Source organism: Mastigoproctus giganteus, chromosome 10, assembly GCF_048544385.1.
Source record: "Mastigoproctus giganteus isolate SK-2022 chromosome 10, ASM4854438v1, whole genome shotgun sequence".
Classification (NCBI taxonomy): domain Eukaryota; kingdom Metazoa; phylum Arthropoda; class Arachnida; order Uropygi; family Thelyphonidae; genus Mastigoproctus; species Mastigoproctus giganteus.
This window is the reverse complement of record NC_143584.1, coordinates 36,505,790-36,522,245: the sequence shown is the minus strand read 5'-3', so window position 1 is coordinate 36,522,245 and position 16,456 is coordinate 36,505,790. Positions and strand designations below refer to the sequence as shown.

Sequence of the window (16,456 nt, the reverse complement as noted above, 5' to 3'; positions counted from 1 at the left end):
AGAAATATGGTAACTTTGGGCCGAGTACCTTAGTGTAGATTTAATGTAATTTTGTACCAAGCCATTCAAAAAATCTCCCATAATTGTGTGTATCGATTGTATACTACTGGAGAGACAGGAAGTGAATGAAATAGTCAATAAGAGTTTGAAAATTAATTAGATAGTATGAATCAGAGCTGTAATACTCAATATGTTCTACGATGATAATATTAGTAAATTAATAAGAGGAGTAAACCTCAATATAGTACGTGGAACACTTCCGTATGATACCCTCCAGAAATTAAAACGGAAAAAATGAAAAAAATCGACAACTTACCGGTACATTAAAGTAAAATATAAATAATTAAATAATCAATTTAACACAATTCAAAATCAATTCAAAACAATTAAAATTCAAATTAACGCAATTAAAAGAATCTAACGAAAATATTCAAAACGATTTTCCTTCCTGAAGCTGACAATGCTTTTCGACCGACTGACTATATTGAGGTTTACTCCTCTTATTAAATTTTTGGATTACCAATGGGTTTGAGCCTGAGTGGCTTAATGTCAGAGATCTATCTCTCAACGATTGAGCAGATACATTTGACACCTTTTCGTCCCCGTATCACATACTATGGGAGGTATTTAGACGATGTTCTAGTTATTACTGATAGTAGTACTATCCAAGACATTTTACATTCGTTTAATAATATTCATTCTAGACTCAAATTTACATTGGAAAGGGAAGATACGGATACTAAGTCATTAAACTTTCTAAATTTCACGCTTACCCGGGACTCGAACAAAATACAATTTAGCATCTATCGAAAACCCACAAACACCGGTATGCTTCTACATTATAATAGCTACCACCTGTTCACCTACAAAAGATCGATTATCTTTAATCAATTTCTAAATGCCTATAAATATTCAACGACGGATTCTGCTTTGGACTCAGAAATACAAATATTAACTAGCAGATTCTTGAACAGGGGTTATCCCATTAACACAATAAATCGAATTAGGGTACAAGCTAAGGATAGGATAAAAAATACTACACCAATCAACAATAGTAATATCAAAAAATACTTTATTTCTGTCCCATATGTTGAACAGTGGCACAAACAGCTTAACAGATTCTTTAAAGATACCGAATTTAAAATTATAGCTAGGCCTATACGGAAGTTACACACTATACTGAACAATCGCTCGGTTCTTTCCGCGTTCGCAACACAAATTAATGATCTAGTATACAACATTTCTTGTGGTGATTGCGACTCGTCTTACCAGGGTTCGACGCGGTTTTCTCTTAATATTCGTGTAAATCAACACGAAGCCTCAGTTCGTGCTTCTCGTTCAGCAGCGTCAGAATTAGCCTTTCATGCCATTAACGAAAAACATACTTTTTTATTTAACGAGGCCAAAATACTTAACGTTCAACGTAATTATACGTGACTATTAATTGCAGAAACCGTTGAAATTAAATTACACGAGAATTCTGTTAATGTTCGGCGGCCATATTTGATCTCCGATGCGTGGACCTTTACGCGCATGCGCGAAGACATATAATCACTATTTAAGTTGCAGGTTTAGCCTGATTCGGTAATTTTCATTCCTGTGATCACGACAGTCGGTCGAAAAGCATTGTCAGCTTCAGGAAGGAAAATCGTTTTGAATATTTTCGTTAGATTCTTTTAATTGCGTTAATTTGAATTTTAATTGTTTTGAATTGATTTTGAATTGTGTTAAATTGATTATTTAATTATTTATATTTTACTTTAATGTACCGGTAAGTTGTTGATTTTTTCGTTTTTTCCGTTTTAATTTCTGGAGGGTATCATACGGAAGTGTTCCACGTACTATATTGAGGTTTACTCCTCTTATTAATTTACTAATATTATCATCGTAGAACATATTGAGTATTACAGCTCTGATTCATACTATAGAACACTTACGTATGATACTCTCCAGAAATTAAAACGAAAAAAAAAAAAAAAAAAAATTTTTTCGTTTTAATTTCTGGAACATTATTTATTATTTAAAGGAACAACAGCATGTTGCAGAATCAATAACTGACAGAATAACTGTTTGCAAATCACACAATTGCTCTCGGATTTATTCTTTAACATGTTACTGATCCTGTAAGTAACTCAATGCAGCCATAATTTAATATTTGTAGACTTATTTCAGATATATAAAAACTTTTACAGTGTTTCTTTCAAACTGTGTATTGTGTAAATCTAGCATGTTTAAATTTTTTGCAAAATATTTTAAGTTTGTTGCATTCATTTATAAATGTCCTATATACACAGAAACATGAATTAATAATATTTACATTATAAAATCCATTTATTTAATTGACTATTTCAATAACAGAAACTTTCCTTTCATCCCTGTGGTTTTAATGTTGATCCATTATTATTTCTCAGATTTACTAACAAAGTAATATATGATCTTGCCTTAAAAATGTATAAAGATCCAAGAATTATTATTGTTATTTTAAAGTTTACCCAAATCCGAGTCACCACAACCATCTTGTCTTTTGCTTTTTATAACCTCCAAAAGCTGCTGTGCTGCTTGGTTAACAGTCATGAATTTTGGTGGTTCGTATATTTTTCTTCCCCTAAAATGATAGAAATAGAAAACTTTTGCAACTAAATAAGTTTTACGTTTTAAAAGCCATAAAGGTAAACTAATAAAAGTAAAGCTATAAGATCAACTATAATTATATTATAATTACATTAACTCCAATTTGATATGAAGAAGTAGCATAAACCCTTTTTTCTCTGTTTATGGGAAGCTGATGCAGCATATTTTCTGCCAAGAACTAACAGTCTAATAGACCATTCTGGAACTACATAATCCCTGCCTTTTGGGAAGTCTCTCCTGCCCATATAAAAAAACAATTTTTTGAAAATTTGGGCAGCTTTGCTACATTTCAAGAAGTGTTTATCAACGGAGTTACCTTAGTTTCATTTCCTACAAGGTTTGCCCTTGCAATTTGGAACTCAAGAGCTTAGCTTTATTTTCTCTGCTGCCAGGGAGTCATATATCCTATGTGCAAGGTCTGAAACAATGCACCTAGTATACTGGAACTTATCAGCTAGGTGTGAGCCAATGTAAGCAGGGGTCAAAGTGCTTATCAATTTGGAACATAAGAGCTTAGCTTTATTTTTTGTTAAATACTTGTCTCTAACAAGATCATTTAATACTGGGTGTGAAATCAAGTGAGGTATCATTGGAGTAGAAGGCTTTCAAGTCTAGATTCATTTTACGAGTTTGCTTTTATTGCTTGATTCTCCTCCCCCAAACCCCATTCTTCAAGTGACTGAAATACTGGTAGATTTTCAAATAAAGGGTTTTCCAATAGTAACGCTCTATGTTTGGCAACAGCGCATGACGAAGTCGACAGTCACACAGGTGGTATCTTTGGTAGCCGTATTCAGTTAGTCTCTGCATTTTATTATGGAGCGTTACACGACTGAGCAACGAGTCGAAATTGTAAAAAATCAAAACCAATGTTCTATTCGTCAAACGTTTCGTGCACTCCGTGCAGTTTATGGTGTCGACGAACGTCCTTCAGAATCCACAATTCGCCGTTTAATAAACAAATTCGAAGCAACTGGGTCTGTGGCAAATCTGAAAGTGCCTGTACGTCAGCGAAACGCAAGATCCGTTGAAAATATTGCTGCAGTCCGGGAAAGTGTGCGTGAGAATCCGCAACAGTCCATTCCGCGTCGGGCTTAAGAACTTGGCCTGTCTTCGACGACAACTTGGCGAATCCTGCATAAGGACTTAGGGCTTCACCCTTATAAAGTGCAATTAACCCAACAACTAAAGCCCAACGATCATGCGCAGCAGCTTGCATTCGCTGATTGGGCGCTAGAGCAGTTGGAGGTCGATCCTGATTTTGGGCGAAAAATAATGTTTAGTGACGAGGCTCATTTCTGGTTAAGTGGCTTTGTTAACAAGCAAAATTGCCGAATTTGGAGCGACGAAAACCCACGGGAGATTCATGAGGTCCCACTACATTCCGAAAAAGTTACATTAGGCGCGTTATTGCTGAAATTGAGCCACTTTTATGCGATAACGTCATCACCAATTGGGTATCCAGGATTAACCAAACCAGACAAAGCCGCGGCGGATATTTATCTGATATAATTTTTAAAACATAATGTTAACACATATACTTCATAATAAAAATAAAAATAGATCACTATCACTCTCACAATTTGTTTTATTGCGTTACAAAAATCGAGCGTTACTATTGGAAAGCCCTGTACAAATAACAGATAGCAAAGTCTGGTATTACAGAATGTTTTGAATTTGAAGAATTCCATATCTAAGTCAAATAGAAACAACAGCAATCACTTAAATGGTTCTTTCTTTCACTCTGTACTGTCGGGTTGGACAGACAACTTGTGTAGTCGAGACCTGCTAAAAGACAACACAAGTTGTCTGTCTAACATGTCTAATAAAGTTGAGACTTTAGGATTTCCATAATGTTTTTTTACACTGTACTGTCAGAATGAAAAATGGCACTGACGAATGCGAGCCCTGTAACCACCCAAAAAATGATCTAACACAAGAACTACAGCACAGTGTATAGCTCAGTATAATACATACACTTTAATGGAATAAATACTTGTTTATGGGATTTCGAAGTCAATTCTCCATATAACAACAAAAGAATACAGATTATTAACACATTTTCTAGACATATGTGACATTAAACTAATAACTGTTTCTACACACACACACCCACCATGGCCGGATTTATGGTCGTCGTGGTTTAATAGCGTTTCAAAGGGTGTGTATAAAATGCTACATACATAGTAATGTATGTTTTTATTAATTGTTAAAAAAAAACATTTTTGACATTGATAATAATATCAATTAAATTAATAATATAATAAAATAAGAATTTTCGTTCATTTTTGTTAAAAAAAATAAAAAATAAAATGAAATTAAATTTTTTGCTTGTAATAGATAAAAACAGATAAATAAAATAATTTTTTATTTAATGATTAATAAATAATTTTATTAATAAAAAATTATTGATTCAAATTATTTAAAATATTCATTTCCGTGATTTCATTATGGCAAAATCTGAAACAACATCTTCAAATGATAAGCTTTCAAGCTTGTCACTTTTCGTATATAAGATGCTCAAGGAAGAGAGTTTATTATGAAGCATGGTTATACAAGATTCATTTTTTACCTCTTAGGCCTGTTAAATGATGTATCTCCAGAGCAATTAGTTATCAAGGTAAGAAAAATTCAAAAAATAGTTTTAACATTTGGAAAAACTGACTGTATTTTGTCTCGAATTATTATACTGTATAATAATTTGACAATTAAACTCATTTGTTTGAGAATAATTTTTCTTTATGTACAGATGAAAATGCTTTATATCTTCGTATAAGTTATCATCTGTGTCTTCGGGGTAATTATTTCATATACAGTGGATTCCGGTTATTTGGGCCACCGGTTAATCGGGGCAGGCGTTTATTTGGGGCAAATCTTAAAAAACAAAAACCAATCGAGAAAATAGCCAGAGTTTACTTCGCTTAATTGGGACAAAATGCCGTTTAATCGGGGCAGGAGACCTCAGCACTGGAGATTACCCTATGATTGTCTCCGACCGTACCACGTAGTTCGGTCGGATTTCTGGAGGTCACGACCATAAAACAATAAAAACAATTAGCAGTCACCTGTTTATTGGGCTTTTCTGTTAGTGCAATCTATCATAAATGGACAGTAAACTCGATCTTATTGAATTTGCGGTAATACCGACAGCTGGAATTCTGTGGGTTATTATGGTAAAATATGTTTACACTTCCATGGAATCTTCAATCATATAAAAAAAATTATTTTCAGAATCTTCTCTTCATTCCTATTTTTAAAGCTTCCTAATTTGTTACTCCGTTCTCACTTGCGCGTGTTGTGTTACTTGCAATTTGTGTGTGCCCTGTTCTTTGTTATTGATTGCTTATCTTTTTACTGTTTTAAATTTCAGCCCCCACCAACAAATGTCAGTGAACAGAAGTGTCAACTAGTTTAGTTAGTATGTACATATTACAGTACGTATTAATTCTTCCTATTATCACGTATATTCTTCCGATTTTCACGTATCATTTAATTTTTTTAATTAGTAAGGTAATAAAGAGTAAATTTGCGCTTAATATATCTTTACTTTTATAGCCTGATAATATTCCTCCTATTTTCGCTCATTAGAATCGCTGTTTAATAGAATTAAAATGCAATTCACAAACGTGATCACAATGACCGGCGCTTACTGCACATCGTATAGTGAACGGTACTTTACTATGGTGAGTTCGTCGTAACGTGATTTGATTGTACAGTGAACTAATTGTAAAGGGGGGGGGGGTAAATTGTATTTTTAGCTACTTATGTGAAACTTCGGATAATTGGGGCAGCCGCTTAATCGGGCCAAAATGCACTAGTCCCGATGTGTCCCAAATAACCGGAATCGACTGTATTTACATTTTCTCTGAGCTCTTCATCTGTCTGTTCAAAATTTAATAGAAATTAAAATTTCTGAGAAATATTCTTATATACTTCAGCTCTTCTTTGTAAATTACTTTCTAAAGAATCCATGATAAGAATGAAATATTTTATCCTAAATTTATTTCTTGCAGAAAGGTCATCAATATCAGAAGCATTTCCATCATTAATCTGTACTTTTCTAGATCTTCTTTTCTTTGCACTCTTAAAAAGTATGTTATCTGGTAATTTTTCTTTTGCATTTTGTTCAAATTCATCGAAACTATTTTTGGTTCCTTTTATGAAATCTGATAAATATGCATGCAGTTTTGAACATGTACTTAATGATGTTTGAGGGTCTTGTAATATTTTACTGGTTTTGTGAAACTGTTACAATATATAATTCCATAAAACAAGCATAAACATAAATTCAAGTTCTTCTAATTTTGGATAATAGAGTCTTCTCCTCTGGTTTCGCCATTTTCGTATTTGTCATCCTGAAATTTAATTAAAATATCAATAATTGAATTATAATTGCTCTTGTAGCTTTAATATGTGCTTCCCATCTAGTGTCAGGAAGACATTTTGGAACTTCAGATTTGGATCCCAAACCCGATTTTTAAAATATACCATTGTTTTGTTGATGCAGAGCTGGCTAAAATAAAATCTATATAGGTTTGTTGCAAAATTGCAAAGAAATTTTCTGCATCTATGCAACAATGTTATTTTTACTTATTGTGAAAATGTAAAATTTTCTAAAGTAAATGGTCTCTTTTATTTTTCTTTTGGTAAGATCCCTAGCATCACCAATAGGAGAGGTATTATGCAAGAAAGCAAGCTTATATAGCATCATCCCAAAAAAAAAAATCCTTCCCATTTCACCCCATCCATTTGTTCCAAAAGCTTGTCCAGTTCTTCTGAAGAATCACATCAGCACTGAGCTTGCTCAAACTGCAAGGTGCCTAGTCTCCAGATTCTGCAATTTGCAGAACTTAAGCCTTTCTTGGTAAGAGCAACCCTTTGTTCCACTCACCAATCTCATTGCCCTTCTCTGCTCATTCCAGCAGCTCTACATCCTTCCTAAAATGAGGCCTCCAGACCTGTGTGCAGTACTCAAGGTGTGGCCTGACCACTGCTTTATACAAAGGAATAATCACCTCCTAATCCCTGCTAGCAAAATTCCTGTATATTACAGACAAGACCTCATGAGCTGCTCTGAGAGCCTCTCTGCACTGCTCAGAAAACTTCATATCTGACTGCATAATTATCCCAAGGTCTTTTTCATTCTCTACTACCCAAGTGTTGTACCACACAGTTGGTACGTCACTCTGGGGAGTTCATTCCCCACAATAGTGAAATAATTTTTATATATAAAACTTTTTACAGATATATCTACATTCTGCAATTTTTCAGTTTTATTCTTACTCTTTTCAATATGTTTCAGGTGTTTGTTTCCCTATTCTTGTGCTTAATCTATGAAATGTGTCCTCACTGTGCAGTTTGCCACATCCACATGTATTTTTGTAAACATGTTTTTTGTAAAAATAATTAATGTGTTCTTTGAAATAGTTCCCCATCCTAATCACTGGTTTGAAAATCTAACCTACATGTTTTGTGAATAATTTTTGTTTTTTTCACTTAAACCTATAACAAATTCACCATGACTACTTTTCTGAAATTAAGATTTGTCTTATTTTGTACCTGTCTCTCCTTTGGCAACGTAGTGTTCAGTCATATTGTCAAAGTCTCTGGCAAGAAATGTGTTATTCATTAGGGTATTTTTTTATATATTCTAGCTCTTTATAAAGGTAATGATCTTCACAAATCTGATTTGTTCTGTATGATGGTGTTTTCATTATCAATTTAATATTAGAACTAAGGACAAAATTTTATCATTTTCCATTTTAAACCAGATCGGTAAAAAAGCAACCAAGTGCCTGCATTGTTATTCATTTTTTGCATACCTTCTAGATGGCACATATTTATTAATGATACTGATATAGGTAGGTATTTTGAATTTTATGTCTAAGTTTGCTGATGGTGGGAAAGGTGGTTAACAATATTAATCAGGGTATGTTACTTCAAGTTGATCTAGGTAGATGGGCAGGAAAATGGCAACTGAAGTTCCAACTTCTATATTTTGCAAATTGTACATAAGGGAAATCTTTACCACCCTTACCTGTGTACTGGCTAATTACAGCCCCTGATTCAAGAGATCTTTAAGAATTTCTTTAGTCTCCAACAAGATACAAATCCAAACCTCTTCAAATGAGTGAGAGTCAAAGCTACTATAGTTTCGTGGAAGAATCCTATGTGCTATGACCTAATAATTGAGCAATTTTTAATATGTACAACATGCCTGCTGGATATGTGTTATGCATATTTAAAAAAAACTTCCACTCAACTGGGTGTAAGTTTAAGGATATCTTAATTTGACTATACTAAAAGGAGTAAATTACCAAATAAAGTCTTTAAAGTTTAAAAAAAAATTTACACTTGAAAGCCAGCTTGATCAATTGCAATAAATTTCTGGTTTATTTCAAATGAAAATTAATACTCATATGAAGCATATTTGATGTTTCCATATTCTGTATCCTTTATATTAAAATAATTTGTAAAGGAATAAGAGAAGTTTACCTCAATATGATATGTAGAACTCTATATGATACTCTCCAGAAATTAAAACGAAAACAATTAAAAAATCGAAAATCTTACATTACAGTAAAAAATAATTAAAAATCAATTTAATGCAATTCAAAATCAAGTAAAAAATTAATTTAATGAAAAAAAAATGCAAAACGATTTTCCTTCCTGAAGCTGACAACGCTTTTCGACCGTATGTCGCAATCACAGGAATGAAAATTACCAAATAGGTGTGAACACAAACCTTTAAATAGGAATTATTTGTCTTTGCGCATGTATTGACCACAAATTGGAGATTAGATATGGCTGGCAAACATTAACAGAATTCTCATGTAATTTAATTGACAGTTTCTGCAATTAATAGTTTCGTATAATTATGTTAGACACTAAGTATTTTGGCTTCGTTAAATTAAAAAGTATGTTTTTCGTTAATGGCACGGAGATTAATTCTGACGCTGCATGTTGATTAACACAAAAATTGAGAGGAAACCACATAGAACCCTGATATGACAAGTAGCAATTGCTGCAAGAAATGATGTATACCATGTCATTTATTTGTGTTGCGAACAAGGAAAGGACTGAGCGATTGTTCAGTATAGTGTGTAATTTCCATATTGGCCTGGTCACAATTTTAAATTTGGTATCTTTAAAGAATCTGTTAAGCTGTTTATGCCACTGTTCAACATATGGGACAAAAATAAAGTATTTTTTGATATTACTATTGTTGATTGGTTTAGTTTTTTGTATCCTATCCTTAGCTTGTATCCTAATTCGGTTCATTGTAGCAAGGGGGTAACCCCTGTTTAAGAATCTGCTGGCTAATATTTGTATTTCTGAGCCCAAAGCAGATTCCATTGTTGAATATTTATAGGCATTGAGAAATTGATTAAGGATAATCAATCATTTGTAGGTGAGCACCTGTTCACCTACAAATGATCTGTTATACCAGCTACAACCCGTTCACCTACAAATGATCGATTATCTTTAATCGATTTCTCAATGCCTATAAATATTCAATGACGTTCTACTTATCATATTGAGGTAAACTTCTCATATTCCTTTACAAATATTGATATCAACATAGAATGTATTGAGCATTAGAGCTCTGGTTCATACTATCAAATATTAAAATAATACATTTTCATACAAACCTCATTAGGTTTTCAATAGTCTGTTCTTTTACTTTGATATCTAACAAAAAAAAAAAAAAATCAAGAATTAAACATTGAATTAATAAATAATTAATTCAATGTACTATAATGAATATACCATAAACCTTAATATACCCTAATGAATATTTTCATAAATGTCTTGTTCAGCATCTAAAACAATGCAAGTTCATAGTGCTGAGGCTCATAAAGAATATGATAATCATATAGATAAAACATCTCAACATCAGGTATTCAGAATCAGATTAGATGTCAAGGTCTCAATTAGGCTCTCTGAAAGTGATTTGCTTTACTCTGAGTTAGTTACAAACTTTTACTGGTTAACTTTTATCAAGGGCAGAGTGTGTTAGTTGTTTGATGGCACCAGGGGTTCTCCCCATCTCCGTGTTGTATACTCTGTTTGTTTAGCACTGAACTCTCTGAAGGCCGAGATTTAAAAAGAGTGTGGGGAGTGGAAGGATGTGTAGTGTTGTGTACCGTTGTTCTTCTGACCATTTAGCCGTTGGGCACCTGTTGGCACCCACTGTTACTGCACTTGGCCCCGGGGAGGCAGGTCAGGTACCCAGTAGATTTTATTTTGTACTCTGGCAGGCCCTGCCACCTAGTTTCCGAAGATTTCAGAGGCAAGGGCCTATGTGGGGAAAAAAAAGGGGGTTACGCTAGAATATAAAAGGCAGAGAGAGGTTTATGCAAGCACGGTTTAAATTTGGACGTTATTAATTGATAAATTGTGTGGAGTGTACACTGCATGTTAGACAGAGTAGGGGGGAAACATAGGTATGGGATGATAGAGAAGGTGACCCCAGAAAGTCAGTGAGGCAGGCCCATGCCTCACCAGGTGGAAGAAAGGAGGTGGCGGGGGGGGAGACAGAGACGTCTCCCCCCAGCCAGGGAGGAGAGTAAAAGAAAACCAGGCTAGAGTGCTCGGTTTGATTGCCAGTGTGGCTTGTGGCAGAGAAGCTGCTGGAGTTTCCAATGTCTGGGTTTGGAGTCAGGTCCCGGTTGATCTTGCCAGCAGATTCAGTTGCAGTTATCAGCCTGATGGAACTTGGATGAAGGCCAGAGATTTTCGATGAGGATGGCAGTTGATGCTACTGGAGAGGGGTGCCCAGAATCTGTCTCAAGTTATTGGTCTTGGTGGTTTAATATGCTCTTTAATGTTCTTTGTCTGTTGAAGACATCCTGTGCAAAAGTGCTGAAGTATTTATAATTGTCAAGGGTATGAATTAGTATATGTTCTTGATCCTTTGGAAAATTAGTAATCTTTGTGGTCAGAATAGATCTCAAGTCTTCATAGTCAAGACAGTCATACATTATATGGTGCCAAGATTTGTCATTGGCAGCGTGGATCAACTGTGATGCCCAGAGACGATAATTTTTCTTGTATCGACTCATGGCCTGTAAGGAGGTACATTATGTACAGGCCAGGGGAACACCAGCTTGGGGCTTTTGGGAATGCGAACGTTACTTCAAGAATGAATTTCTTTGTAATTGCTCCTTTAGTGGATGATGTCCATCTGTCCAGCCAGGACTGCTGCAGGTGAGCAAGAAGGCATCTTCTCTCTATCTTGTGATTGAATGCTGGTTTGGTGGTGAATCCAATGGTCATAGTGGAGATTCTTTTGGACAGATGATACAACATGCCACATCTAATTATTTCAAGGTCTAGAGGGAGGACTCCAGCGAGGACTTGGAGAGCAGGAGTGCTCACTGTGCAGCAGGCTCTGGTGATGGTTAGTAGTATTGCTCTTTGAATGGTGGCTAATTTCTTCTGATTTGTCACAATAGTTGCCTGGTGATATCAGACCACTGCAGCATATGAGATGGCTGGAATAAATACTGCTTTGTAAAACAGGGCTAGGGTGCATCAGTTTAAACCCCAGTCCCTGTGGGCAACTCTTGCCACCAATGCTGTGTAATTTCTTATCTTCTTTTGGATATACTGTAGGTGTGGGAGGGACAGTTTTGAGTCCAGGATTACACCAAGCTGCTTAAGCTTGGTGTGGTGCTTGATGGTTGTGCCCCTGATCTTAATCTGCGGTGGTCTGGTTGAGCTTAGGTTCCCTTTCAGGAGGATGCTGGAGGTTTTCTCAGCAGAAATTGTCAGGTTGTGCGGTAGCCCACTCCTGGAAGAGCCAGAGTGCTTGGTTAGCAGAAATTTCAAGCTGGGCCCTTGAGCTGGCTGGCACAGAAAGGATCAAATCGTCTGCATAGGCTTGGGACTTAACATGCCCAAGGTCTTGATTTAGGAACTCATCCAGGACCATGTTCCAGGAAGTTGATCATAGGACCGAGCCCTGTGGATCTTTCTGATCACCCTGGAGTAGGGAGTCTCTACACTGATAGATCTTTTAATATCTATCACATATCACATAGATAGCTTTTAATGCAGGAGTAGAGATTTTGAGGAATCTACCAAGGATGCTCAGCCACCAAAGTCGACTGGAAATTACAAGGAAGTATTTTTCAGGTGTGGATTGAGCAGATATCAGGTTATTTAGTGCATCTACTGTCGAGCGCACCTGACGGAATCCATACTGGTTGTTGTTTTGTGTTTGTATAATACTTGTGAATCCTGAAGAAGAGTCTCTCAAAGAGTTTGCTGAGAACAGTTAGGAGGGCAATTGGTCTGTATATGTTGGCTGTTGTGGCGGTTTATTCAGATTCTTGAGGAGAAGTCGAAGATTAGTTGTCTTCCAATCAAGTGGAAAGGATCCTTTAGCTAGACAGTGGTAGAAAAGGTTCAGCAGCAAGTATGGCTTGTAGTCTGCTACTCTTCTGACAATCTCAGGCTCCAGAAGGTTAGGACTTGGGCATTTCCTGTCCTTGAATTTCAATACTGCTCAATGAAGTGCCTCCAGGGTGAAAGGGTCTTCGGTTTCCTGTGTGGTGTAGCAAACATTGGAGGAATACAGTTGGGCTTGTATTGGTGTGAGGTCAGATATTGGTATTAAGTATTTTATTAATTGACTGCTCCCAGGTAGTGGTTATTGTGCCTTGTGGTGTGAGAGTGGTTGTCAGAACCTCCCCTGGGGAGCTTATTGCTGGTAATTTTATATACCATCCTCCAAGGGTCGGCATTCCCAGTCGATGCCACCAGATGCTCCCAAGATGTCCTTTTCCTTTGGCGGATTAGAGCCGTATAGGTGTTCCTGACTATTCTATATTGCTGTCTCAAGACCCCCACCTCTAGCTGCAGCCATGGTCTCCTTGCTCTTTGGAAAGCTTTCCTTTTACTATTTACCTCTCTGCGGAGGCACTGCAGCTCTGAGTACCACCAGGGAACAGCGCTGGGGAGCGGATTTTTTTTCATCTAAAGGTTGTGGTACAGGCTTTTGTAATGACCCTGGTAACAGTTCTCTGGTGCACTTCTGGATCCAGCAAGTTACAGTCCCTTGCCAGGAGTTGCATGACAGAGATGTCCAGAACTGCTATGAAGTTGTCCCAGTTAGCATTTTCTATTTTAAATCTGTTCAGTGTGAGTTTGGGATTCAATGGTTACTGTTGGATTCTAGCCATTTGGAAGGTTATGGCCCCGTGGTCCAGGCCTCCTGGCCATACCAGCCACCTGTCTGCTAGCCAGGGTGATATCAATATTTGATTCCCAGAGAGTGAATGAGAATGTTGGCAAATTGTGTGACCTATTTAATATGGTAAGCTGTGAACTGGAGATAAACTCTTCCAATCGCTGTCCATTGCGGATGACACTATGGTCATCAGACCACAAAACCAAGCAGGAGAGCGGCAGTTTACATCTGTCCCCATTATAATTTTCTCATTGGGAAAGAGGGCCGCGATGTTTTCCAGATAGTTGATTGTTGGTAGAATATCCTCTCCAGGTCTGTTATATATAGAAACTACATAAATGGTTCCAAGGGGGCCTATGACATGCAGACACACTGCCCTGGATGTGCAGAGACTTGATATTTTGGTGGTGGTGAGTTCTGGGTTCATGACTAACAACTGCCACCCAGGGAATTTCATTATCTGCTTGGATTATTTTGTATGCAAGTGGGTAAAATCTTGCACCTGCTTGACATGGATATAAGGTTCTTGAAGGATCATGATGTCGATATTTTCCTCATTTGCAATTACTTTTAGCTGGTCTGGAACTGCCTTGGCCCACTGTATATTAAGTTGGATGAATTTGATCTGTTGAGTGTTGAACTGTTTAGGGCATAGGCCCATAATCGGTTCTACTTTGTTGTGCTCGCTTTGCACTTAGATAAACTGGACAACCGTTGTCTCTTATTGAGTGATTATGAGGAAGTTTTGAGTTTTTGCAGACAGGCTTTCTGGTTTTGCTGGGACAGTCCTTATACTGATGTTCCTTCTGGGCACAGTGCCCACAGGTTGACTCTGCCTGAGTGCAGTTGTGCATAGTGTGGCCAAACCTGCAACAGTTGAAACACTTTGAGACAGCCACGTGTTCTTTAAAACAATGGCTGCCCCAGTCTATATATATATATATATTCTGTCTTGATTTTTTATTTTATTCCAAGCTGGGGGGGGTTAACTCCACCACCCAGTTGACATTATTATCTGACTTAGACTTTTTATGAAATTTTGGCTTAATAAGCTCTTCTGGGGCTGAGTCAGGGTGAAATGCTTACAGGTTACGGTAGTATAGTTCCTCGGTGATTTGCATAGGTGTGGAGTCCTTGCTGACATCAAATATGATTACTGAGGGGCCTTTTTTCTTCGGTTGTTCTGCAGTAAGGCCAAGTGTCGAGATGGCAGGATTTTTTATGATGTCTTCTATTTCTTTTAATGTTTCAGTTTTGATCAGTACCCCAACATTTCAGGTATTCCTGATCGATTTAATTCTTATAGTTTTAAAGTGCTCCTTCAGTTTATTGACGACTGTATTCTTGACTTCCTCGCTAGACTTAATTTCTTGGTTGTCAATACGTTTTAGAATAACTAAATTTGGGGTTTTTAGTAGTGTTTTTCTTTTGGTTGTCGGGCCAGAGGCCTCATTACTCGGCTTGGTAGAGGTCCTCAGTGCATCTGCACATGAATGAGGGTGCTGTTGCATTTGGTTTCCTCATACCTTCATATAAGCCTCTAATTTGGCTACAGTCTTCTAGCATTCGATGTGCGTATTCAGCAATAAGTATGCCATCTTTGACCAGATGGTAATTATCTTCCTCTCAGGGCTGTAGTTATGTGATTACTGGGGTAAGTGATAAGGTCCTCCAGTTCTATCGGAAAGTTTTGACCTGGTCCATGACAGGATCATCAGAGTGTGTTGGATCCAGCGCCATAGCATTGTCATAAGGTGTATTTGGTTGCTCTTGAAGCTCTGCAGGGTCACTGTTTCTTGCAGTGTCAATGTCTTGCTTCCTGCCACTTTCTGGGTTATCGGTTTCACCTAATCGTGGCTCCTCAACAGACAAGTCTGCAGGAATGAGAAAGATGTTGTGCTGTCTCTCTCTCGCTCTCTCTCTCTCTCTCTCTCTGCATTGTTTTTCCCAGTACTTGGGATGCTGCTTTTGCACTGGCTGCAGACGTGTATAGCTCGAGCAATAGCACTAATCTTTGGAATCGCTCTTCCAGAACGGCACTCCCCCCCCCCAGGGTTCTTTTGCAGGGGCCATTGCAAATCAGAAAAATTTTAATATTTTTTCTGCAGCAATCACAGTTAACCTGCAGTGAGTTACAAAGGGGTGCCTCCGTAGCCAGGTGGGAAGGAGCAGCAGTGCGTAGCATACGCTTCTTGATTAGACCGGGGTTCGAGCCCGTCACCAACAAATACGGAGGATGCGGAAAGGTCAGGGAATGACCACCGTATATCCCGGAGCAATATGGCCTTAGTTGCTAATGCTCCTAAAACCAAATAACAAACAAACAAACAGTTACAAAGGAATAATCTGAAGCACTGAGAGTGCTTGTTTTAACAGAAACTTAGACAAGCCAACTTTGCTTCAACTGCAGTGAGGGATCTCTAATATTTGTTCATAAAAGTAATTGCATTAATACATTTGTACATACTTGGCATTATACAAGTTCGTTTTAAGAGAATCATCACTTATCAATATTTCAAATAATTTAAAATAAATTATAATACAGCAGACATAAGAATTTTTCCTAGCAGAAACATTTGTGACTGACAAGATAAAAATAGAGTAGCTCATATGTCATTAGACACTAGC

General features: G+C 36.9%; 1 protein-coding gene across 2 annotated transcripts in view; it reads right to left on the bottom strand.

Annotated features, from left to right (window-relative positions):
- Window positions 1-16,456, bottom strand: part of Dph5 (diphthine methyl ester synthase) — an 80,636-nt gene that overhangs the window by 14,816 nt on the left and 49,364 nt on the right. For both annotated transcript variants that reach the window (XM_090384118.1, XM_090384119.1), the window contains exons 6-7: window positions 10,284-10,323; window positions 2,493-2,605 (exon numbers count right to left, since the gene is read on the bottom strand). In XM_090384118.1, coding sequence (XP_090240244.1) covers window positions 2,493-2,605; window positions 10,284-10,323 — 153 coding nt within the window. The remainder of the gene's footprint in view (window positions 1-2,492; window positions 2,606-10,283; window positions 10,324-16,456) is intronic.